This window comes from Anabrus simplex, chromosome 1 (assembly GCF_040414725.1).
Source record: "Anabrus simplex isolate iqAnaSimp1 chromosome 1, ASM4041472v1, whole genome shotgun sequence".
NCBI lineage: Eukaryota > Metazoa > Arthropoda > Insecta > Orthoptera > Tettigoniidae > Anabrus > Anabrus simplex.
This window is the reverse complement of record NC_090265.1, coordinates 1,387,955,640-1,387,981,836: the sequence shown is the minus strand read 5'-3', so window position 1 is coordinate 1,387,981,836 and position 26,197 is coordinate 1,387,955,640. Positions and strand designations below refer to the sequence as shown.

At 37.4% G+C, this 26,197-nt stretch overlaps 1 protein-coding gene across 2 annotated transcripts in view; it reads right to left on the bottom strand.

Moving 5' to 3' along the window:
- LOC136878923 (autophagy-related protein 16-1) overlaps window positions 1-26,197 on the bottom strand; it is a 415,189-nt gene that overhangs the window by 343,833 nt on the left and 45,159 nt on the right. The window contains exons 4-5 of one of the 2 annotated variants that reach the window (XM_067152540.2): window positions 21,252-21,340; window positions 16,544-16,597 (exon numbers count right to left, since the gene is read on the bottom strand). In XM_067152540.2, the coding sequence (XP_067008641.2) occupies window positions 16,544-16,597; window positions 21,252-21,340 (143 nt within the window). The remainder of the gene's footprint in view (window positions 1-16,543; window positions 16,598-21,251; window positions 21,341-26,197) is intronic. The other variant, XM_067152549.2, reaches the window with a different exon arrangement.

Sequence of the window (26,197 nt, the reverse complement as noted above, 5' to 3'; positions counted from 1 at the left end):
TGGAAAAACACAAAGTTCTAAACATTTATTTAACAGTTTCAGGAAGACGTCAGGACAGGCACTATGAATATGTTTCACAATATTTGCAGATATAGCATCAATTCCTGGGGCTCTCTTATCATCTAACTTCGAGACCACATGATTAACTTCTTTCATACTAAAAGGCTTTTCATCTTCTGTTTCTGGTGCAAGCATGGTTTCCTTTCGAAGTGCAGCCTGCCTTTCATTATCAGCATCGTCTCTAGGAAAAAATGTCTCTACTAGGGTATTTGCAGTTTCTAATGGTGGTGTTGTGAAGCCATTGCCAGTGTCAATAGTATGCAGAGTAGTGTTGAGGTTACCTGTTTTTCGACATACTTTATAAATTTTCCCCCAGGGATTTCTGGTTGACTCCGAGGAGCAGAACTGTTTCCAGCTATTTAATTTAGTTTGCATAATTGTCTTTCCATATAGTTCTCTGATACGTTTATACGAGACTTCATATGCAAGCTGGAGAGTGTCACATGTGCATCTTTTGTATCTTCTCTGAGCTGCTAAGAAGCAATTTTGGAGTGCTGTAAGTTGAGGTGTCCACCAGTAGTTCTTTGGGTGGTTGTGTGACTTTTTAGGAAGGTGGGAGTTGCACAGATTTACAATATGTTGTGTGATATCTTGCGTAGTGCAGTCGAGATAGCCTCCAATTTCTCAATTGAATTTTGGAGAACTTGTTTGGCAGATAATTCAAAATGGAGCCACTTCACATTTTGAGTTTTGAATTTACGTGTTTGATAAACATTTGCAAGAATAACAGGAGGACATCTTGTATCAATAATTTCGGTTTTAATTAGCCCATGAACAGTCGTTGGGTCTTTTTTAATCCAATCAGAAACAAATGGAAAGAGCCTAGCACTGCAGGTGGTGATACCAATAAAGCTCTCGGAGTTACCACGGCAATAGGTTGGCGTAGTACCGTCATTTAGTATATGGAGATGATGTGTACAACAAAAATCATTGAACTTCTTTCCTTTTTCATCTGAAATGGGGCTCCCCCATGCTTGGTGTTTTGCATTTATATCCCCTAGTAACAGTAACTGACTTCCGTTTAGTGACTTACAGGTAAGATCCAATTTACACAAAGCACTGTCAAAGTCACAATCTGGATCGAGGTATACATTACACACATATAGGGTTGTACGCCGCCAACTCACACACACTACAACACAGTCATGGCAACAGAACTGTACCAACTTCAAAACATTGGGATAATTTGTAGCTATTGCAGCTCTTACTCTGTGCTCCGATGGATAAGCAGAATGAATGTTCAAATTTGTGCCTAGTCCCTTAACAGCATTATTTCGAGTGTATGGTTCTTGAATGCACAAAAGTTTGATGTGCTGTGTATCTGATAGATTTCTGGCGTCAATAAGTAATTCTTGTGTGGGAATAAGAGATCTGTGTAAGTTATATTGACATAGTATTATTTTAGCCATAATTAATCTTGGATTTAATTATGTTTAAGATTCTAATATAGGCCGGACATTGTGAGAATGTTGCTGTGTGATTTGTATCTATGGCTTGAAAAGATGTCCTGTTCCCTATTTTGTGGTTATATGATTTGCAATTGGCACATTCAGTTCTTGTTCGGGGGCATACATCTACAGTATGTTCCTCTGAACAGATTGGGCATCCTTGCGAATTACAGTCTGCTGCAAAATGGCCATAACCGCAACATGAGTGATAACGTATGACAGGGAAATAGTCTTTAACATTGCACCTTTGGCAGCCAATATATAGCTTCTCTTCTTTCATCACGGCATGGTAGATCTTAGGCGTCACTTCTATCACTGCGTACTGGCTGTCGCCGCTCCAAGCTTTCTTCACAAATCTTTTCTCCAAGACTTGCGTGCGATCTAGTAGGCACTGCTTTATACACGGGTCAGAACCCATTTTTAATGGTGTCCACAAGGTCCTTCTCCAGAAAGTCCGGTTCAATACCATGAATGATGAGGCTAGGATTTTTGTGCTTTGGTATTATAGCCGTCAGGTCCAGGGAAGTTTCTTGAATGCGACTGACTAGATTCGTGCATTCATCATGATTCCTTAATTCGAATAACACTCCATTTCTAGTTTTCTTTACTTTATTCACTCCTACATTTACAAAACTGGATTTAGTTGTAGCTTGCAATAGGCGTAATGTCTGTTCAGAGTTTCTTACCGTGTCTTTGTTCTTTGGTGAGATGAATACCACATTTCTAGTCTTTTTAATGTTTTGTTTATTTATATGAGTGCGAGATACTGTGTCACAGTAAAGCGGCTGTTCATGTTCATTGATCTGTTGGTCGTGCTGATCTGGTGTGGAGGTTAACGTATTCTCCAGTTTGATCAATTCCTCATGAAAGTTTGCTAATACTGATTTACCTATACTCACGGAGTTAGTAATATTTTCTTTCCACTTCTTGTCCAGTCTTTTGTCACTATTTAGAACTTCAAATATGTTTTTGATTTCTTTTTCAGCTGAGCTATAAAGTTTTGCATGTTTGTTGCTCACGGCCACCTTAAACACTCATTCATTTCTTTTAATGATACAGCCTACCAGGTAAAACGTAAAGCTTTTCTTTACTTAAGCTTAAAAATCAAGATTGCCAAGTTAGGAAAAGACACTGATTTCATTAAACAATGTACCTCATTAAACTTAACACGTAATTTTCTCAAAGGCACTAAAAAAAAGCATCGTTATTCACCTCAAACCATTAAATCCCACATCAAAACTAATAAAATTTGGCTAAGAGAAGAAATTAAATTCTTAGAGAAGAAGTTCTTCTTAAATCATAGATTATATGAGACTCACCTTGAAGCCACTATGTTGTTATCAGGTGCTCAAGGGAATCTTTTCCAATCCCAAACTGATAATAAATTATTTAATATATAGATGGGTCGAAACTAGTACCGTGTAATTTATAATTTTGTGAATATATTTTAGTATTGAAAAGGTGGAAACGTTTACGTTGTTATTATTATTACTTATATATTATTCTCAGTTCAATACGGACCAAAAACATGAAATTCATAACCATTAATAAATTATTTACCAAACTAGCCAAAAAAAAACCCAGCAAATCTTAGAAAGAAAATTAAATTCACTGAAAAATTCTAACTCTTACAGCAGCCGGTTTAAAACAACCAGAATAACCAAAAATATAACTGAGCACTTTCATCCACCAGTCATTAATTTATCAAAAGTACATTTAAATGAAAATGAAAATTCAATATTAGCTAAAGGCCCTAAACATATTTGGCCTAACCTTAATGCACTTAACACAGTCACTACCTTGATCACAGAATCTGAACTAGCCATTAACAAAATGCCAATTGATAAACAAGATGAATTAAGAATAGAAATAAAAAAGAAACTGAACCACATTTTCATCCCAAAAAATTCTAACAACCCGTTCAACTATAACAATAACAAAGATTTATCCCCCGAACAAAAACAATTTAACGCACTTACAAAGAAAATCAGTGGCAATGATCTTAATGTCACCAAAGCCGACAAAAGTGATACTACCGCCGTAATGGATAAAACTGAATACATTAGTAAAACAATGAATTTCTTTTCAGACAGTTCATTTTCCACAGTCAAAACGGATCCCACCCAGAGAATTCAATGGTTACTCAAACAAACACTAAAGAACCCCTCATACCAATTTACAAAAAAAAAAAAAATCCATGTCTTCCTACAGCAAAAGCTCTTCCAAAAATACACAAAAATGGTGTACCTATTTGCTCAATCATCAATTTTAGACCAAGCCCTTTATGTAAAATATCTCAATTTATCCAAAAAAAATTGAGGAAGAATTATCAATTTATGTCTAAAAAATCCATCAAAAACACTTCAGATCTAATTAATAAATTAAATAACTTCAATATCCAACCCCATCACTCCCTTCATTCTTTTGATATTGTTAATATGTACTGTATCCCAGTATACAAATATCAAAACTTTACCCTATTACTGGAAATAATTTAAATAAATACAGTCATTTGAGTAAATTAGAAATCCTTGATTTCATGTCTATTTTAAAATTAGTTGTTAATAACAATTTCTTCACTTTTGAGAACGTTATCTATCAACAGAAAGGTCTAGCAATGGGCTCGCCTTCCTCAGGTATCCTAGGAGACATACCTAGATTTCCTAGAACACAATAAGATTGACTACAACCAAAACTTTAACAATATTCTCTTTTGGGCCAGATATGTAGATGATATCTTAGTTATTTTAGATGAATAAGCAGTCAACGTTACTACCATCCTTCTCAATTAATAACATTGATCCACGTATTAAATCCACTCTAGAATCCGAATAAGACCAAAAAAATAAACTATTTAGATCTAAACATCACCAGGCACCCAAATTTTTTAAATGACAATCTCAAACTGCTTCCACAATCCATTATGATTCAACACATCCACAGACTCACAAGCGGGCAACTTACAACAGCTTAGTTCACAGAGCCTTCACTGTACCCATGTCTAGAAAAGATCTAAATAACAAATTGAACACCATTTGATACATCGCAAAATCCAATGGTTACAATAATTTTTCACTGAAAGAATAATAAACAAATACAGACATTGCCTCGCAACCACTATAATAAAAAAAAAAAAAATAAATAAAAAAACAACATCCCCTTAATTTCCACTTTCACTTTTGGTAAAGACATCTACAAAATCAGTAACATATTTAAGAAATTACAACATAAAACTAGCCTTAAAAACAAATAATACAAATGCAACTCCACTTCTGTTAACAGAATTAATAGTTTCTCAAAATCAAGAGGGGAAGACCTACAAAAGGAATATCCTGCTTCTACAAACCAACGATAGGAAGAACATCTTGCGTCTGTGAACAAGACACCATAATAATGGAGTCCAAGAGAGTGACTTTCGTAGGCCTATACATCGAACCACTGATCCTGATTGAAGACATCATAGCAATCGTGATGACTGCTCTAGGGAAGATGGCCATGGAAAAAAGTATTATTATAGCGGGCGACCTAAACTGTAGGCTAGATAAGTATGATTGCAGAAGTAGGGAACTACTACAGATGATGGCTGAAGAGGGATTTACACTGGTTAGTACGAGAGAAGACAACACATACTTCGCACATAATGGTAGCAGTACCATAGACATAATCCTGTACAAAGGCAACGATCTAGAAGTAACGGACCATAAGGTGTTATATTCCGATGCAGTGACACCAATAAAGAAACATTGTCCAGTGACTACTACTTTCAAATTGAAAGAGTCTACAGGCACACGACAGGAAACAAACCATACGAAAAGAACCTCCAGAAAGATAGACGAGAATAAATGGAGACAAGCTTACCATCTTTGAAAACAAGATTCAGGAAAAGGAACTAGATGCTGCTGCAACAGCGCTAGAAGACATAATCAAAGCCGCAACCTCCACAATAAACGAGAGAAAGGCAAAGAAATGGTTCGATCAACAATGCTATACAGAGAGAAAGAGAGTCACATCAGCCCTTCACATGGCCAAACGCACTCAAAATCAGGACGACCTGATCACATATAGCAGACTCAGAAAAGAATATAAAAACCTTCTAAAGAAGAAACGAGACGATTTCACAGAACTCGAGGCTAGAAGAATGGTGGAAGCAGCAAAAGAAAACCCCTACGTTGCTCTAAAGCCATGACAGTCACAGACAATGGGGAAAATAGAGATGCCAATCTGGGAGACTCACTTAATGAACATCCTAAACCAACAAAAAAAGCTCATGAAATAACAAGACAATACGATGACATCAGAAGATTTACAACAGAGGAAATTAGAAACACTATATCAACATTGAAAAACAAGAAGGCAGCAGGCTCGGATGGGATATTTAACGAGCACATCAAAGTAGTCTTGTGAGTTTTAATCCCAGAAATCACAAACATGATGAACTTATGTCTGTATACAGGACAAATCCCGGTGAGCTGGAAAACCTCGAAAATTAGAATGCTATACAAGGGAAAAGGAGAGCCACTTGACCCAAACTCGTACCAGGGAATCGCGCTAGAGAACAACTTTCTCAAAATTCTGACGAATCTTGTGAAGATAAGACTAACAGAAGAAATCGACAACAAGATCCCAGAGGAACAATTTGGATTCAGGAAAAGCCGAAGCACCCTACATGCAGTCAAAAACCTCATAGACGACATCGAGGAAGAAATAAGATTTCCAAAAGGAAAATTCCAGGCAGTATTCGTCGATTTTACAAAAGCGTTCGACAATCTCAATAGGACCTTAACATGCGCCAAACTAGAACAGATGGTGGAACAAAACAAGGAACTAAGCGTCTTGATACACAACATCCTGAGTAAAAACACCATCATAATTTCAAACAATGTAACAACCTCGCAAGAAATTATACAGACAAACGGAGTGTTACAAGGAGACTCCCTTAGTCCCCTTCTGTTCAACGTAGCCACACATGATGTGGTCCAAGCAATAAGAACTTTCGCTCCGTCCCTCAAGATTTATATATGCAGACGACATGGTGATTGGTTCTCATGATACTAACAAACTCCAGAAAGGAATAAATGCTCTAGGAACATGGGCTGAATACAACGGACTGCAAATAAACGCAGAAAAGACTGTACACATGGTCTTCAGGAAAGGAGGACGCAAGGGACAAAATTTACCTCAAACATGAACCTCTACAAACTACAAACAGCTTCAAATATCTGGGTGTAACGGTTCAGACAACAGCACACTCATTCAGAATTCACACAACACAACGAGCAGCTGCCGCAACCAAAGCCATCTACGACATCATGTCATTAAGCAAACTTTCCCTGGATAAAGCTACAGCCCTCTTTGAAGCCAAAATCGTTCCTATTCTAACATACGGAATAGAGATAACATGGGAAAAGTTAAGCTATAAAGACCTAATCATCATCATCATCATTTCCCTTTATCCAGCTGTAGCCGGGTAGGGGCAAATATGGTTCCTCTCCACTTTCTTCGGTCTTTCCACCACTCCTCCTCCAACACTGTGTCCCAGTCCAGGTTTCTTTCTATAATGCTGCGTTGGGTGGTATCCTTCCATCTCAATCGTGGTCGTCCACGGCCTCTCCTTCCTTGGATTTGCATTTCCATCATCTTTTTTGGCATTCTTTCGTCGCTCATTCGCTTTATGTGCCCAAACCATCTTAGCCGGCTCTTCTCTATTCTGAAAATGAAAACCTACAACCTGTTTTCCAGTCTTTGACCGGGTCAGGGATGTAATGAATGAATCAGATATAGGCTGTTATTACGATGGGGCCGCCACTCCCAAAGTGATTTATATTAATGAGTGATAGATGCTATGAAATGAGAATGGAGAGTGTTGCTGGAATGAAAGATGACAGGGAAAACCGGAGTACCCGGAGAAAAACCTGTCCCGCCTCCGCTTTGTCCAGCATAAATCTCACATGGAGTGACCGGGATTTGAACCACGGAACCCAGCGGTGAGAGGCCGACGCGCTGCCGTCTGAGCTACGGAGGCTTCTTCTCTATTCTATCATTCATTTTTTCCACTCCAATTTCTTCCCGGATTTTCTCATTCCTTATTTTGTCTCTTCTACTCTTCTGTATCATACTCCTCAAGAACTTCATTTCGGCTGCCTGTATTCGACTCTCATCCTTCTTTGTCACTGTCCAAGTTTCTGCTCTGTAAGTTGTTATGGGTACGTAATACATCATGTACATAGTATCCTTTGCTTCCGTTGGCACATCTTTGTCCCATAACATGTTTCTTACACTATGATAGAAACAACTTCCAGCTTGAATCCTTTTACTAATCTCAGCATCCAGTCGAGCATTCTCCATTAATTCACTCCTCATGTATTTAAACGTTTCCACTACTTCCAGGGGCTTGTCTGCAAGTCTAATCTGACCTTTCCCTTCTTTCTCCCTTCTAGTCATAACAAGAGTTTTACTCTTTTCTACACTTATTTTCAATCCGCATTCTTCAATCTTCCCATTCACCACATTCAACTGTTCTTGAACCTTCCTGTCATCTTCTCCCCAAATCACAATATCATCTGCAAATAACATCATGTTCATTTCTCTTCCTCCATATGCTGCTTTTGCTGTTCTCATGATGTCATCCATTACTATTGTAAACAGGATTGGTGATAGAACACTTCCCTGTCTCAGCCCACTAGTTATTTTGAACCAACTTGTCCTGCCAACTTGTACGAATGGAAAAAGTGCAAGCCAGATTCTTGAAAGCAACCATAGGAATTTCAAAGTACACCAAGTCAAGACTAGCGTACGAACTCGCGAGAGAAACATTTCTAATAGAGGACCTGAGATGGAAATTCAATCTGCCCTGTACAGACAACTGGAAGAAACTGCAGTTAGAGAGGGAGAAGAGAAAAAAAGAGATATGGCCAGAGTTCTACTCTTCAGAGGCCATGATGAACAGAGCATGGACCGGCACAAACCAGGAGCTGAGACATTTTGTAAATTCCATGGCAGTCCATGGCTACCATCACAAAATCTGTAGGTCGAAGACATACCACGACCCGGACTCGATGTGCATATGTGAACTCTGTGGTAAACATTGTGACCGATATCACGTACTGTCGTGTAAAAATCGTGTGAAATCAATCATAGACCTCTGTATTGATATTAATGTATCCTAATATTGCACAACTTGTGCGCAATAAAGTTTATATAAAATCAAGAGTTTATAGAAACAAGTGTAATAATTGCAATTTTTCATTTATTGGACAAACTGGAAGGAGTTTCACCACAAGATATTCAGAACATATTAATGCCCTAAGATACAATAAATTCTCAGCAGTAGGTCAACATATGCACGACTACAACCATAATTTTACAAATATAAACCAAGATATGGAAATCCTTAAAACATAAAAAAACAAAGGCCCCCTATTCGATATAACAGAAAACTCTTTCATACATTTAGATCAATATTTCAACTCAAACCATAACGTAAATGACATTTCTGAGAAAACCAACATTCTATTTGACCTCCTGATTATTATTTTCTAAAATTTTAATTTAAATAATCTAAAATCAATTTTCCATTTTATTCATGGCACCTTTCCTCAGTGTTTACTCCTATTCCCTCATCCCTCAGCCCCACCTTAATTAGCCTCTCTTGTTTTTTTCCACCTCCCTTCCCCAATTATCTCCAAACTATTTTCTCTCTCCCTCTCTCTCTCTCTTTTTTTTTTTTTTTTTTTTTTTTGCTAATGGCTAGCATCGCACCAATTTTCTCTTTCCTTACCTTCCTATTCTTGCTTCCTTTCGCATAAATTATACAATACGTCCAACACTTCGCACCACAAATTGCTTCACATATTACGTATTTTATTACCTCTTCTATTTGTTTTCTTCCCTCTTATCCATTCCCTTCCATTCACCATTTCTTTCCGAAATTCCCCTCCCCTCCCTTTCTTTTTCTTCCTTTATCTAGCTTTCTGTCACATAAGTTATCCAATACATCCAAAACTTGGCAATGCAAGCCAAGTCACATATTACATATTTTCTTTACAAAATTTTTTATATTTTTCCTCTTTTTCCATTACTATTTCACTAATTTGGCTTTTATTACTATTTACAACTTTATCAAAATCAAATCAAAACCTCTTTATTTGCAAATGAGGTGTCTACCTCGGTGGCAAATGGTACACTAAAATACATTATTGTCAAGCACTAAATTTTAAATTAACAAGAGACGAAGAAAATTTTCCTAAAATACAATATTATACAATTTACGCTAATAATTTGTTCTATTAAACACATACATCATCCTTAATAAATTTATATTGTTTACAAAATTCTACTTATAATATCTTACAAACATAGTCAACTCATATACAGTATGTGAAATTACTTCTAATAATAATATACAACTGGTATAAGATTAAAATTAACATTGAATTTATTTACATATTTATATTTTACCCATTTTGGAACCTAAGTAGCATAACGACCTGCTGCGTCTTAACCAGAGCCCCTTTTGCCACCACTTTTCAGAGTTCCTGAAGGGCCTTCACAGCTACCGTAGCGGTCCCAGGGCCCTCGAAGTCCCCACTGTACTTCACCCCTACAGGCAGTCCCCTACTTGGGCTGTCCAAACTCCATAGACCAGGGGATGGAATTAATTTAATCACACACATTTTTTATTTACAATATCCTGCACTGGTCGAATGCCCTCTAACATTTCATTTATTTTCTCTGTTGTTTATTCTCTTCTTGAATATCTGTACAGATTTTGGAAAAGGATCAAACACTACCCCTGGTAAACTGTTCCACTCCTTCACGCCCTTCCCAATGAATGAAAATTTACCCCAATCGCTTCTGCTAAAATTCCTTCTAATTTTGTACTTGTGGTCAGTTCTACCAATATAATTATTTTCCAACTGAAGCCTCTCACGGATATCTCTCTATGCTTCTTCTCCTGTATAGGCTCTATATAATCCTATAAGTCTAGTTTTCTCCCTTCTCATACTTAAAGGTTCCCAACCAAGTTCCTTTAACATTTCTGATACACTACTCTTTCTCCGGAAATCCCCTGTTACAAACCTTGCAGCTTTCCTCTGCACACCATCTAGTTCTTTTATTAGGTATTCTTGGTGAGGATCCCAAACACTGTTTGCATATTCCAATAATGGACGAACCATACTTAAGTAACTTTTTTCTTTTAATTCTTTGTTGCATCCTTTAAGTAGCCTCATTATGACATGTAACGATCTGTATGCTTTCCCAACAATGTCATCAACATGACCCTTCCAGTGCAAATTACTTTCAAACCTCACACCTAAGTATTTGCACTTGCCATCTTTAGGGATAACTACCTCATCCAAAGTATATTCAAATTCAGTTTTAAAGCTCCTGTTTGTAAATGTTGTAACAGTTGATTTGCCTCCATTAATCTTCATATTATTTTCTTCAACCCATTCTTGGATACTTTCAAGGTCCCTTTGTATTTCTGAGCAATCCTCAATGTTATTTATTTCCCTATAAACATTTATGTCATCTGCATACAATCTTATTTTCGATGTTATATTGTTCCCTAAATCATTTGCGTATATTAAGAAAAGTAACGGACCGATTATACTACCCTGTACAATTCCCTTCCAAACTTTCTCTTCCTGTGATATATAATTTCCTACTTTGACTTTCTGAACCCTTGAATTTAGAAATGTTCTTATCCAACGTATAACCCTTACGTCCAATCCTATTCCCTCCAATTTCTTTAATAATATTCCATGTTCCACTCTATTAAAGGCTTTGGAAAGATCTATGGCTATGCAATCTAACTGGCCTCCTGAATCCAACTGATCTGATATGTCCTGCTGAAATCCCACCAGTTGTGCCTCGCAAGAAAATTTCTTTCTAAATCCATACTGGCTCCTCATGAACCAATTTTTATCATCACATATCCCTCTGATGTACTTTGCTATTAAACTCTCCAGTATTTTACAAACTTTACTGGTCAGGCTGATGGGTCTGTAGTTCTCTGGTTTCCTTTTATCACCCTTTCCTTTATAAATTGGTATTATTATAGATTCCTTCCATTCCTTTGGTATTACACTATTATTTATGACATAGTCAAAGAGAAATTTTAAATAAGGCACTATATACCACCCCATCGTCTTTAATACCTCCCCAGTAATTTGATCACTTCCTGCTGCTTTTCCTTGCTGAAGCAGTTGGATTTCTCTGAAAATATCTTCATTTGTGAATGAGAAGCTTCTTGTTTCCCTATGCGTCTCTCCCTCTCTATCTTCTGTTATGGTTTCCAAGTCCTGACAATCTTCTACTGAATCTCTGAATTCCCTACTGAAGAGGTTTGCTTTCTCAGTATCTGTTAAATAGTGTTCACCCCCTTTCCCACCATTGTAGGAATTTGGATTCCTTTTCCTTTTTGATTCCTAATATATGAATACAGCTTTTTCCATTTCCCTTTGTGGTCATTACCCTCTTGAAGAATGCCATTCATATAATTCTCTTTTGCTTCCTTTTTCACTCTATTCAGTTCCCTCATTAGCTGTTTTCTAGTTTCTCTATTCTCCCTACCCTCTTTGATTTTCCTGTTTACTATTCTACATTTTCTTTTTAATTTTCTTATTTCCCTTGTATAATAAACAGGGTCTGAGGTCATTTTGCCCTTCTTAACAGGTACAAATCTCTTCTCTCCTTACCAAATGATTCCTTTAAATTTAGCCCAGAGTGTATCCACATTACTCCCTTCACTTATCCAACAACTGAATTGTGATTTAAGGTAAGTCCCAAATTCATCAACTTTAGTTTTTCTGTATAATTTCTTGTCTTGTGTGACCCTCTTATTAAGCCTTTTTGGTACCAGTCGTACATCCATTATTACAGCCTTATGGACACCTATTCCTTCAATTACCTCAGTTTTATCAACAATTTCCCATGGTTTAACCAAGAATACATCTAGTAAGTTACTGAGATGAGTCGGTTCTTGTACTACTTGTGTAAATCCTCCCTCCCAAATTAACTTATTTGCCAGTTTCTGTTCATGGGCTTCACTTGCAGCTCCATTCCATTCAACTTCAGGCAAGTTTAGATCTCCCCCAATTATTACCATATCATTATTATTGTTTTTATGAGTATAATCTATTATTTTCTCAAATATTTCCATGTCTCTATTCCTCTCTTCCAGGCCTGTATGTTCCTATAATTCCCACCTCCTTCATATTATGACAAACTAATTTTATCCCTAATATTTCATCCCTTTTATCGGTAAACCATTCATGTGAACAATAAGTTTCCTTCACCAGAATAAACACCCCCCCCCCCTCCCTTTTTATCTCCTCGATCTCTACGATAGACTGTGTACCCTTCTGGAAATACTTCTCTATTACCCACCCCTTCTCTCAACCATGATTCTACTCCTATCACCACATCAGTCTCATAAGATTCCATCAATGTACTGAATTTTAATTGTTTATTTACTACACTCTGACAGTTTACCAAGAGCAATCTCAGACCTCCTTCCTCCCTAAAACTTGACTGTTGCATTTGGGTAACGTTTGACTCACGAGTTGAGAACGTCCCTGGAACCCAGATCCTTGTACATAGATCTTGATTTAAGGGTCTGGGTTTTCTGGCAAGTTTCCCTGTATGTGCAAGTTTAGTGGTATGGGTTTTCTTAAGTACAGATTAGTTTGCAAATCTCTGTTGATAATTGTAGCAATTTGTCTACAGAGATTTGCTTTTCCATTACCATTCAGATGTAACCCATGCCTAGTGAACATTTGCCTGCCAAGACCTGAAGTATCTACTACATAGACATTTTTAAAACTCTTAGATAATCTCTTGATTTTTATATTTACATCATGTACAGCTTTGTTCACACATGAGTCCTCTAAAAGGTCATACCTAGGTGGCACATTAACTACAATTACTTTTGAGTCAGGTAGTTTGGAAATCTTACCGCTGAGAGCCATAATTAGTTCCTCACCTTCATTTGCAGCAATGTCATTTGTACCACTCACAATTACCACATAATTGTCCTTCTCTAACACAGGATCACAACTTGAAAGGACGTCTTCAGTTTTGGCACCTGGTTTTATTAGCCCTAAAACCTCAGTTTCTGGATTCTGCAGCTCATCCTTGATGCCTTCTGCCATACCCCGCCCTTGACTGTCTGCGTAGAGATGAATCTTTGGCGATCTTGACTTTCGGTTGGTTTTCTTCTTCTGTAGGTTACCTCCACTGGATTTAAGATTATTTGAAAAACTTGGTATGTCTTCTTCTGGAACTTGCTGAAGTAACTGAAATCTATTTTGGCACTGCAAAGAGTTTTTTCCCGGTTTTAAGTTGTACGTAGTTTCTCCCATATGTTTAACATTAGGCCTAAAATGGCTACGCGTCACTTCCGTCCACTTTATTCATTTCATTTAGTTCCACACTGAACTGCGAATCTTCTCCACCGTTTTAAAATTTTTAAACTTTCGAGCGCTACTTTCACTTTCAATTTTTTAAGGACTCTAATCTTTTAAATGACTTCTATTTACCATCTTTTTACATTGTTCACTGTGTGTGCATGGATTGTTTTCTATTTTTTTTTTGCTAGTTGCTTTACGTCGCACCGGCACAGATAGGTCTTATGGCGACGATGGGACAGGGAAGGGCAAGGAGTGGGAAGGAAGCGGCCGTGGCCTTAATTAAGGTACAGCCCCAGCATTTGCCTGGTGTGAAAATGGGAAACCACGGAAAACCATTTTCAGGGCTGCCGACAGTGGGATTCGAACCTACTATCTCCCGAATACTGGATACTGGCCGCACTTAAGCGACTGCAGCTATCGAGCTCGGTGGATTGTTTTCTCAGCACTACTACTACCGTTGATGATTTATAGCTTTTAAAACTCCGCATCCTATGATACGTTATTTTCAGGAATCTTCATTATCCTTCAATGACAACTATGTGCATTGATGTATGAATTTCTAAACATAATCTGAAACTTTGATCACCAATGAGACCTTACCTGCAATACGTCCAACACATCGCAGTGCAACTATCAGAACTTCATAAGAAGTAATATATACAAACCTCAAGAATCTTCAATGCTCAAATTCTTCTTCTTGAATTCTTCCTTCAACAGCTAAGTGCATTAATTTATGCATTTTATGCATTATCCAAAACTTTTACAACGATTTTGACTTTTTCACATTTATAGTGTCAAACCACTGTTTTTCATGACTTATTTTTACAATTTCTGCCACTATCAGATACATTGTACAACTCACGATTTGGCTGATGATGACCTTAAAAAATGGTCAAAACTAGTTCTAATAAATGTTTCTTCTGTAATGTAACCCATATTACTTGATTTTGTATTGAAAAGGTAGAAATATTTTACTCTTAATTTTTAATTATTTGTATCCTTCACCTCACACAAAGTTTAACTCTCATACTTCGAACTTGCTTTCACGTAGCGGTGTTTCTGGTACTGTATGTATATCTCACACCTCTCGCCTTTCTTGATGATCTTGTCACACACTATCTTTACACTACCAATAAATGTTTTCGTAATTTTTTTTCATTTCTCTTCATCTTTCCTAGTCTCAATCCTTGGAATTAGTTTGTTCACTTCCTCAACAAACTCTTTCGGTACCTGCTTATCTTTCATTTTCCTTGCTTTTATTCTCTTTTCTATTTTTAAACTTCATTATACACCAGCAGAAACAGAAAGTTACACCATGAAGACCTTAACATAATCTAACAAAACCTGTTGTTAGTGATTCCTATATCAATTAGGTGAACTGATTACAATTTCTACATTATGCAAGCATATTTGCAGCAACACTACAGCCGTTCACACAACCTAAATATAGTATGACTAAGTGATGTTGCTGATGATGATGGTTGTAGTAAGATTACCATGGTGTTTTACATAGAATGAAGTTAACAGTATTACCAGATCATCATCATCTGCAGTTTCCAGCTGTTGGCCAGGTCTGCTTAGTATCACCAGATGATGTGCACAATTAAATTACAGCCACTTCTCTGAATTTAAGAAGGGTTATATCACTGGACTGATTTAGTTGTTGTTCAGGGAATACCCACCAGTATGTGTAAACAGTGGTAGACCATCTTGTCGCACCCTTTATGGCTGCAAATCAGACCAAAGAAGCCTTACGGATATACAGATCCTAGACTGGCCTGACCATTCCCCTGATCTGTGCTCCACAGAGCATGTCTGGAATGTCATGGCATACCAGCCTCCAGTCACAAATCACTGAGAACTGACAATGTGTTCTACAGACAAGAAGAGAAGTTCCTTGGATGATATTCAAAGACTTTTTAATTCAATACCATAACGAATATGAGAGTGTATCTGTGCTCGAGGTGGTCACACCTCTTACAAAAGTTGGCGATTTTTTGGATGGACCACTCGCAAAAGGGACGAACTTCCAATAATTTAATACGTGTTATTTGATGATCATATCCACAAAATTTGGCATGCGTACGAGAAGTATTTCATGGTTTAACACTTTCCACTTTTGATATTGCACGATTACAAATAGAAAACAATTTAATTATGCACAATGATATGAAAACACAAGTGTCATGTATTTCTGTTTAAATACCATTACAAGATATACGACTGATCCAATAGCAAAACACATGAAAGGAAAAGTGTCACACTCTTTAGACATCAAACAATGATACTATCTTTTTGTTTTCTCTCTACGCAGGTCCATTTATGATGAATATCTATCTGACAGTCAATCAAATAAGCATTGATTTAAGTCAGTAAATTGAGATATATATGCTTTTGTTTGCTTCCTAACTGAAGAGATCTAATGAATTGAGTAATCTGAAATCACATTTCATAAGTTAGGACAGAAATAAGCATTTCTGTTGAATTAACATTCTGATATTACAAGTTTTCTAAAAAGAAATACTTATACATACCAAAGGTGTGAAATATGATGGAAGTGCCTGCTACTTATTGTATACCCCAATATGAATTCACCCTGACAAAAATCATTTCTTTACTCACCCAAATAACCCAACTGTTTGTATCAGAATGGCTGTTGGATTAAGGGCACCTTCACTGGAAGCAAATGTTTGAAACTTTGTGGTCTCTGCTTATGTCAATATACAGCAGCAAGGATGGATCACTTAAGCATAACTAATAATTCAATCAACATAAATTAAACAAATTCAATACAATGCTAAAATGTAATTCTTATATGAAAAAGTCATTAGGAAATAAAATCACAAAAGTGAATGAAGAATACTTGACCTATAACAGGCATTATAAACTCTTTAAATCCCATTATTCACATACTGTGATAATAAATACTTCCAGGTGATATGTGTGAGCATTACACTTTAGTATGTAAACACAGTGTTCCACATAAAAACAGACTACTCTAATTTTTTATTTTTTGGATGTGCGGTCTCCGGAGAGGCCTGGTGCAGGTCTTTCAATCTGATGTCCTACCAGCGACCTGTGCCTCCATGAGTATGAGACTCTAATTTTTTATTTTTTGGATGTGCGGTCTCCAGAGAGGCCTGGTGCAGGTCTTTCAATCTGATGTCCTACCAGCGACCTGTGCCTCCATGAGTATGAGGCCCTATATAATAAGATTTCTAATGTTGAAGATGGCACAAACACCCAGCCCCCAAGCCAGAGGAATTAACCAATTAAAGTTAAAATCCCCAATATGGCCAGGAAATGAACTTGGAACCCCTTGAACCATTTAGCCATGGAGCCAGACATTTTGGTAATAGGTGTATAACACTACCAAAACTGTGTTAGGTAACTTTTCATGCAATAAATTATGGTAGCAGCTTCCATACATCTGCAGCCATATACAGCAATATCTGTAATTCATGCCCTCTTATTTATTGGAATATCCAACACAAGGCTAGTCCAATCATGTGAAAATGTGGATTTGAAAGAATCAGTGTTATGTTACAGGAGAGTCTTATGTGGTTGGCTTGATGTTTGTTTCTCGGAGATGTTAGATCATTTACTGTGATGCAATAAATGAGAGATCATCTGACATGTGAAAGAGTAATTGGTTAAGAACAGTTGAGGAAAGTCATTGATATGTAACTCCATAGAGAGGAATTTTCCCCTATTATCATACAGTAGAGTGTGCATGATACTGTAGCTTTTATGGCATTTTCAGCATATTTGACCTGGAGAAGATCTGATTTTGTGATGCTGTTGCAGAGTATTTTGGATATGTGTTGAGTGATATTGAAACATTTCTTCCATGCACGTATTCTTTTCAGTGTTCCATGCAGAAAAACAACATTGTTGTTGTTTTCTTTTGCTATAATACTTGCGACTGCAATTTTTCATTACAGGAGGGTAACCACCATCGCCAACCTCAACCAAGAAAATTAATGTGATCTGTTTCGACTATGATATGTGTGTAATTATGCAGAATTATTGCAATCAAAACCTTCTTTCATTTCAGGAAAAAAATAAGTAGCTATGTTAACTACGAACAAACTTCCACAGTAAGAATAAGGAAAAATGTGTGTGTACTGTGACCTTTCAAGCAATGGGAGATCTTTGAAGCTATGGGACCAAACATAGCAAAACGTTAGTTAGTGGACTGGAGTAACAAGAGGGAAGAACTTAGCAGGATTGTGAACAGAGTAAATATAACTGGGTCATACTTGATGTGTTACCCATTGAAGGCCTGGTTTTGTGAAATTACCAGCATTTATTTAGGAGAGGAGCAGATCAGTTTATGGAATACTATAAAATCTAAAAACATGAAATATGAAACCTGTTAGGTCCGTACAAACATCAATGAAAGTACAGACATCGAAATGGAAAACAACTTGTGCAGAATGCTTTTGGGTGAAGGAAGGAGATGACATACACTTTGGAGCAGTATTAAAAGGAGTCAAGACTTTTCGTAAATTAGAATTACGGAGATTATTAAAGGATCTGTTTGCAGGTGACATAGTAATATGGAGAGAAGTTGAAATAGAAGTACAAGAACAATTTACTGTATGGAATCAGAAGAAAGAGGAATATGGAATGAAAATAAGTGTGGAGAAGAGTGAAACAATAGTGATGATGAGTGGTAAAAGAGAAGGAAGAGGAAATATTGAAGTAAATGGAAGATAATTAAAAGTTGTGAAAAGCTTCAAATATTTAGGGAGTATACTTGCAGAAGTCTACATAGGCATACTGCGTGCTTGGGACACGATTTCTTCGAAGGTGGTTGAAAAGAGCTTCAAGAAAACAGGAATCTCGAATTCGTTAGACGGGAGAGAAGATGATTTTTTATGGAGAGATGTGAGCAGTTGGAAGACCAAGAAGAAGGTGGATGGATCAGATCTGGAAGGACATTACAGAAGCTGGATTGGATGTGACAGAAGTAATGGAGCAGGAAAAGTGGAAAGACAGAAAAGAGTGGAGGAGGCTTGTTAACCACACCTGAGCGACTGGAGTGGGACATTGATGATGATGATGATGATGATGATGATGATGATGATGACTTGCCAAAGGTGGTAATATAAATGAATTGGAAAAAGAATCCAGCAAGTCAGTGTGTTTTACTAAAGTATGAGAGGTCTAGTGTGGAACAAGAACATCCCACAGAAATGCAACAGCTTCTGTCCTCAATGTATCATACACCAATTTTGACATATGCAGCAAGCACATGGACAACAACAAACATAATAAAAGGAGAGTCCAAGCAGATGAGATGAAATTCCTTAGAGGAATAATTGGGAACGCACGGGGATAAAAAGTAGAAACATAGAAATCAGAGAGAGAATTGTATTCCCTAAACTGTAAGATAAGACCAGTAAGCTGAAATGGTATGGACACATGATGAGAATGGAAGAGGACTGAGTTCCAAAGAAAATATTTATGGAGAAAATAATAGGAGGAAGACAACAGTTAAGATCCAGAAAGAGGTGGATGGAGGACTTTTTAAAAGAAGTGGAGAGACAGATAGAAGATAAGGAAGTGCTCCTGATGGGAGATCTAAATGCACAAGTTGGAACTGAAAGACAAGAAAAGGAAGATCAGTTGTAGGGCCCTTTGGATATGGAAATGTAAATCCAGAAGGCGAGTTGTTGGTGGATTTTTGCATGAAGAACCAAATGATTGTTGGAAACACCTGGTTTATGAAGAAGAACAGTCAGAAGATTACAAGGTAAGGTTGGGGAGTCAGACGAACAAAGACCATGATTGATTATATAATCATAGAGAAAGAACACCGGAAGAATCTTTCAGATGTTACAGCCATGCCTGAAGAAGCCTTTGGTAGAGATCATAGAATTGTGGTAGGAAAATTGAAAGTGGGAAAGATTCAAAAACCCCCATTAAGAAGACAGAAAAGAATTAAAGTACGGAAGTTGAAGGAGAAAAGCATACAAGAAGAATATCAAAGGGTAATAATACCCTTGGTACCCAAGACGGAGAGGGGTGATGAATACAGTGAAAGGGCGTATACAGAAGAGAGGAGTAAAATTTGAAAAAATATTGGAGAAAGGACGAGTGGTGGAAAGATGGAAAACTGTGGTGGTCCTTGATTCACAATCCAATCCAGAAGACAGGAAATGGGAAATTAAGAAGAAGAAGAAGTTGTAGAATTACAATAGCAATAATATGTAATGTTACTGGTTTTTACGTCACACTAACTACTGTTAGGTTTAAAGAGAGGCTGAGGTGTCAGAATGTTGTCTCGCAGGAGTTCGTTTAAAACGTGCCAGTAAATCTACCGACACAAGGCTGACGTATCTGAGCACCTGCAAAAACCAGAAGGCCAGTGCTCAACCATCTAAGCCACTCAGCCCAGCAATGACAGTAGCCATCATTATTGAGGTCAAGACTACATTGTTAGAAAGATCACATCTGTTCTTGCCTGTTGTTAAGGTGATGCAATCTTTGAGATGAAAGATACAAATCCCTTTGTTATCAAAGATATTGTACTTCAATTGTCCACCCATTTTGTATTATTTATTATGATTTTCATTTTATGAGTTAATTTGGGGCATCTCTCCATGAAAATTAACTGTGTTATCCTTTACAGTTAGTGATATCCCTTATCCTGTCCCATACATGATAATCTGGCACCTCATTGCACAATTAAGACCATACAGGGAGAAATATCCCCACCAACCTGTCTGCAACCCATATGTTCGTGAGGCTAATATCTTGCCATTAACCAACAGAGTGAGATAAGGGAAAATAGACTCGTTGGCTGAACGGTCAGCGTACTGGCCTTCGGTTCAGAGGGCCCCGGGTTCGATTCCCGGCCGGGTCGGGGATTTTAACCTTAATTGGTTAATTCCAATGGCACGGGGGCTGGGTGTATGTGCTGTCTTCATCATCATTTCATCCTCATCACGACGCGCAGGTCACCTACGGGTGTCAAATAGAAAGACCTGCACCTGGCGAGCCGAACCCGTTCTGGGATATCCCGGCACTAAAAGCCATACGACATTTCATTTCAAGGGAAAATAAGAGGGAGAAGACAGGTATAGTATGTGCATCCATTCAAACATGTCTAATTTCAGATTATAAGTAGGTAATTGTTTAAACTTTTCACAGAAAAAAAAATGTACCTACATTAATTATTAGTTAAAGTAGACAGCCCAATATCAGTTAATATCATTTGGCCTGTGGCACCTTACAAACATCCATCATCATTTAAAAAAAATTCAAGACACATTTCTAAAATTGAATAAATGGATTACAAAATGGTGAAGATTTGATTTACCTGACAAAATTTTCATTTTCTTCATTCAGTTTATCTGCATCTTTTGATTTGTATCTCATGAGACGCTCTACCAACGTCCTGTTCTCATCCTGCAAGATTCAAAAAATAATAATAATGTTTAATACAGTTTCACATTCTTGATGAACATCATAACAAATCATGCTGATAGAATAATTCCAAGTAATCAATGAAAACACAAAAGAAAACATCAGAATCTATACGGATTCATATGCATTAGCCGAATCCCACTATATGAGAAAAGATAACAGTTCGCAGTCCATGATAGAGAGTACAAACTGCACAAAGAATATGTACCGTAAAGTGGGGTAACTTCGGCCATACAGGGTAACTTCGGCCACTGATGAATAGCAACACTTATTTTCTCCTGCCTCCTAAACTGAAAAAGATAAACCACTTGCAACAACTGAAATGCACGTACGATAGAATGCTCTATCAACACTCGGTAGTCCAAAGAACATTGGCGGGCTCATTTTTGAGTCAATCCATTTTTTCACAGCCCCGACTGTTGTCTTGTCTGGTAACAGCACAAAACAAACTGTTATCTAGCCCCAGCTTTCGATTCTCCATTCCAGTGGTTTATGGGGTCAAAATGTAAGTACGTCTGGTAAGTGATCAACCTAATTTGATGCATTTTATTCAAATAGGTTCTTCAGGGAATAGTTTTGTGATGAAAGTTGTCCACTTCCGGGGTAACTTCGGCCATGCCAAGAACGTACAGGAAAACATTACGCGGCCGCGAGTTTTGTAATTATGAGCCTGTTGACTTCAAGAATGCTTAAGAAGAGATTAATAAAGCCACAATAACAATAAATGGAGAAGTTTATCCCGACAGGGAGGAGAAAGACGGTTCCTATTTTCAATGATAAATAAACGGAAATCAGTTGACATGGACGAGGCGCAATTAAGAACTTGATTTACGGCCCAGATATTTTCTAATTTAGAAGACAGTGTATTATGAGAACAGTCTATAAGATTGCTTCTTTTCCGATCTCCTTTTCCCTCCATACTATTGAGCTTTATTATTTTCGTACTTTTTATTTATTATCTTTTGTACCATTACGAATAATTACGCAATGCAACACGTAATTTGTAATATCATACAATGCTTGTATGCTTAAGCTAAATAAAATAGTTTCTTCTTTGTGAAAAATGTGAATTTGATCACTATACTTCTGTTTCACCACAAATCATTTTAATTTGTTTGTAATTGTTGATACTGGGCTTTTTGCAGGTTTTGAAAAACATTCACAGTGGCCGAAGTAACACTACATCAAAGAAAACTTTGTTTTAAGAGATATTTTTATGGCGGCCGAAGTTACCCCAAAACATGGGGTAACTCCGGCCACTCTTTTGATAATTATAATTCATTACTGAATAACAATTAGAATTATATTCATATTTAGAAATGAAGAACAAACATGGCAGAACTTATATTATATTTTTCAGAAAATTAGAGGGAATATTTCACATTTTAATTTTAAAAATATACGAGAAAGTGGCCGAAGTTACCCCGTTTTACGGTATACACAATTACTGTATATATAAATTACAAGCAACTGATGGCAAATATATGGATATATTTTTGAGTGAATATACAGTTTTTCTCATTACAAGACAAATTGATAATCATCATCATCATCATCATTTAACAATCTCCAGTTTTCCGGGTGTGGTATAAGAGCGCTCTCCATTTCCATCTGTACATGTATATTCCTTCTGCTTCAACTTTACACCATTCTACGCCTCTTCCTTGCTCATCTTTGATTTGAGATATCCACCTTGTCCTTGGTGTGCCTTTAGGTCATTTCTCCTTCAGGTCCTTTTTAAACCATTCCCTTGCTACTCTCTTTGGATCTATTCTTTTTGAGTGACCAAACCGTTTCAATCTTGATGTTGCTTGAGTTGCAGAAAGTGGTTTCATTTGGACATCTTTTTGAATTATTTCATGTCTGATCTTGATGATGATGATGCTTGTTGTTTAAATGGGCCTAACATCAAGGTTATCGGCCCCTAATGGTAAAAAAGAGACAAAATGTAATAACAACTTTAAAGTCCAAAATAATCCACTGACCAGAATTCAAAGCATGATGACGAGGAATGAATGGATGAATATGAATTTAAAACTATCAGTGGATCTGATCCGCAATGCTCCACATTCCCAGAAACTATCGTAATACAATAGTATTACTGACCAAGGGACTGCTTCTAAAGCACAATCCTCAGTCGATGATGCCAGTTGTCTAAAGGGGTTCAAAATCTAGGTCATCGGCCCCTCATACTGGTACTTACTGCTAGTAAAGTAGAACAATGGTATTTGTTATGTACTGGTACTAATCAAAAGTAGCGTAGACTCGCGGTATTCCACACATTATGGTATTACTTACAGGTAATGTAATATGCACATGTAACGCAGACCTAGGGTGTTTCTCACATTGCGGCACAACTTACAGGCAACACAAACCTATGGTGTTCCTCACAAAGGTGTACTAATCACAGGGACTCTTACTATCCTGTGGTGTTCCTCACACAGTGGGTACTAATCAAGGCAAGGCAGACCCATGGTGTTGCTCATATAGTGGTACTAATCACAGGCAATGCCCAGACCCACAGCGTTTCTCACATAATGGTACTAATTACAGGCAACGTAAGCCTGTGGTGTTCCACATCCTGATTCACACTCTGATGCTACTAATCAAACCTATTGAGTACCTAACATAGTGGTACTACTCGCAAGTAAAGGTGACCCATGGTGTTCCCCGCATGATGGTACTAATTACAAGTAATCTCATGGTTCCAATTCGATCATCCCTTGGTCCTCCCTTTTCATCGTCACCTACGACAGGCAGGGGATACTATGGGTGTATTCTTCGTCTGTGTCCCTCACCCACAGGCGAATGTGTTTGGTCTGTGAGAGCTATTTTATTTTGCTCAAGTCTACTGGCAAGCCAGTTAGGACCCCCCTATCCGCCACCTGGGACACGCCACGTGGGAGTATCACCTCTGCACCGGCTACGCCAGCGTAGTAGGTTCGTGGATTTCTGACCTTATCGCGTCTTGTTTTCTGAAGCAATGACCTCAGGAATTTCATTTCTGCAGTCTGGAGTCTGTTGATGGTGCAAGTTTCCAGTCCATATGTCATTGGTACGAAGTAGGCCTGATACTGAGTCTTCTTAGATTTCAAAGGCACTTGACAGTCCTGAAGGTGATTTCTGACTTGGTGGTAAAAATGGGCTCCTTTCTGAACTCTGTTGGTGATTTCAGCTGAGCTCCATCTGTCTTGAGTTACAATGCTGCCACATTATTGGCAAAGATCAACTTCTTTCAATTTCTTTCCATCCAGCATAATGTCCTCCTTGCCTGCTTACTTTCATTGCTACTGTTTTCTTAAGACTGATTTTAAGGCATTTTAACCCTGCAATCGCTAACCATTTCTGGGAGTTTTGCAAGCAACTTTTCATAAACTCACACAATAGAAAATATTTAACTACTAAATTAACTATTACTTGTCATTTTATTCAGGAAAATATAGACAAAAATATAGTAAGTAATCAAACTCACCAATTCAGTGTTTTAAGGGTGTACTTATGAAATATTCCACATAAAAAGTCTAAATAGTCCATGAAGTTCTAGGAAACACAGAGGTAAAATAAAACAGCTTTATCACTGTTATATTATATACAAAATGTGTGCCATTTTATGCTGATCAAGAATATATTCACTTTTCACTATCCTGAACAGTTCTAAAGGTTAGAGAAATAAAAATAGGACAGAATAATATAATAAATGCACATCACCCCAAAACACAAACCACTTAGTTGGCCTCATCCTCGGCATCTTCAGGGTGGCTTCTATTTCTTCCTGCCTTCATGGTCTCCAGTAATCTTCTAATTTATGATAGCAGTATTGATGAACACCGCAATTACATCCTGGGCACGAGAAGTGGCTGCGTGATTTTTTCTGCAGATGAACACACAGGGCACAAGCACATTTCTTTTCTGGGAAGTGTACCAGCTGATGTCAGAATCATAATTTCCTTCTTCCACAAGGACATCACTATCTTCTTCGCCTTCTAAATCTAACAGAGTCAGGAATTTCACTGCATCGTAGCAATTCACTCATTTTACTGTATATACATATACCATGGAAACACGCGCTAGGCAACCACGACAAAGAAAATGGCTGCCTGCAATATGTTCTTTTTCCGCATGTATGCCAATCTTCTCCATGATTCTAAATTAATTGATGTGTTATAATTATAAACATACTTTTTTCTTTAAAGTGGTGTATAATATCTGATCAATACATTGACAATAAAGGAGCTATCGCGAGATTAGTAAGAGCTAACAAAATACATCACGATGGCGACTTTAGCGGTAGAGCTACACGGAAATACGTTGCAATTGCGATGTTTACCGGTAGTAGGGTTAACCATCTCTCAATGACTTCCCCATCAGCTTTAATCCATGAAACAGGATTGTGATCCCTCTGTAGCTGCCACATTTACGCCTACTTCCCTTTTTGAAGAGGGAAAGTATGCCCTTGTCCAATTTTCTGGAATTTTTTCTTCCTTCCAGAGGGTATTAACTCTGAATAGCCAATCAAGTCCATGGATTCCTGTAGCCTTTATCATTTTGCCACTCACTTCATCCACACCAGGTGACTTATCATTACATATACTCTTCAAGGTGATTTCAACTTCAAACCACGTTAGAGGAAGATCACTCTCACTTCGCTCTCTCAACTCCTGAACCATCCTCTTCCATCCCCATTTGATCTTTTCCATTATATAGCTGAGCAAAATATTTCTTCCTCTCTTTTCGTATGTCTTCCTATTTCCAAATTAAATTACATTGAGAGTGTTTCCACCTATTCAATATTTTATTTGCCCTGCATTCACGTAGGACTAACACATTATATTACTTTAG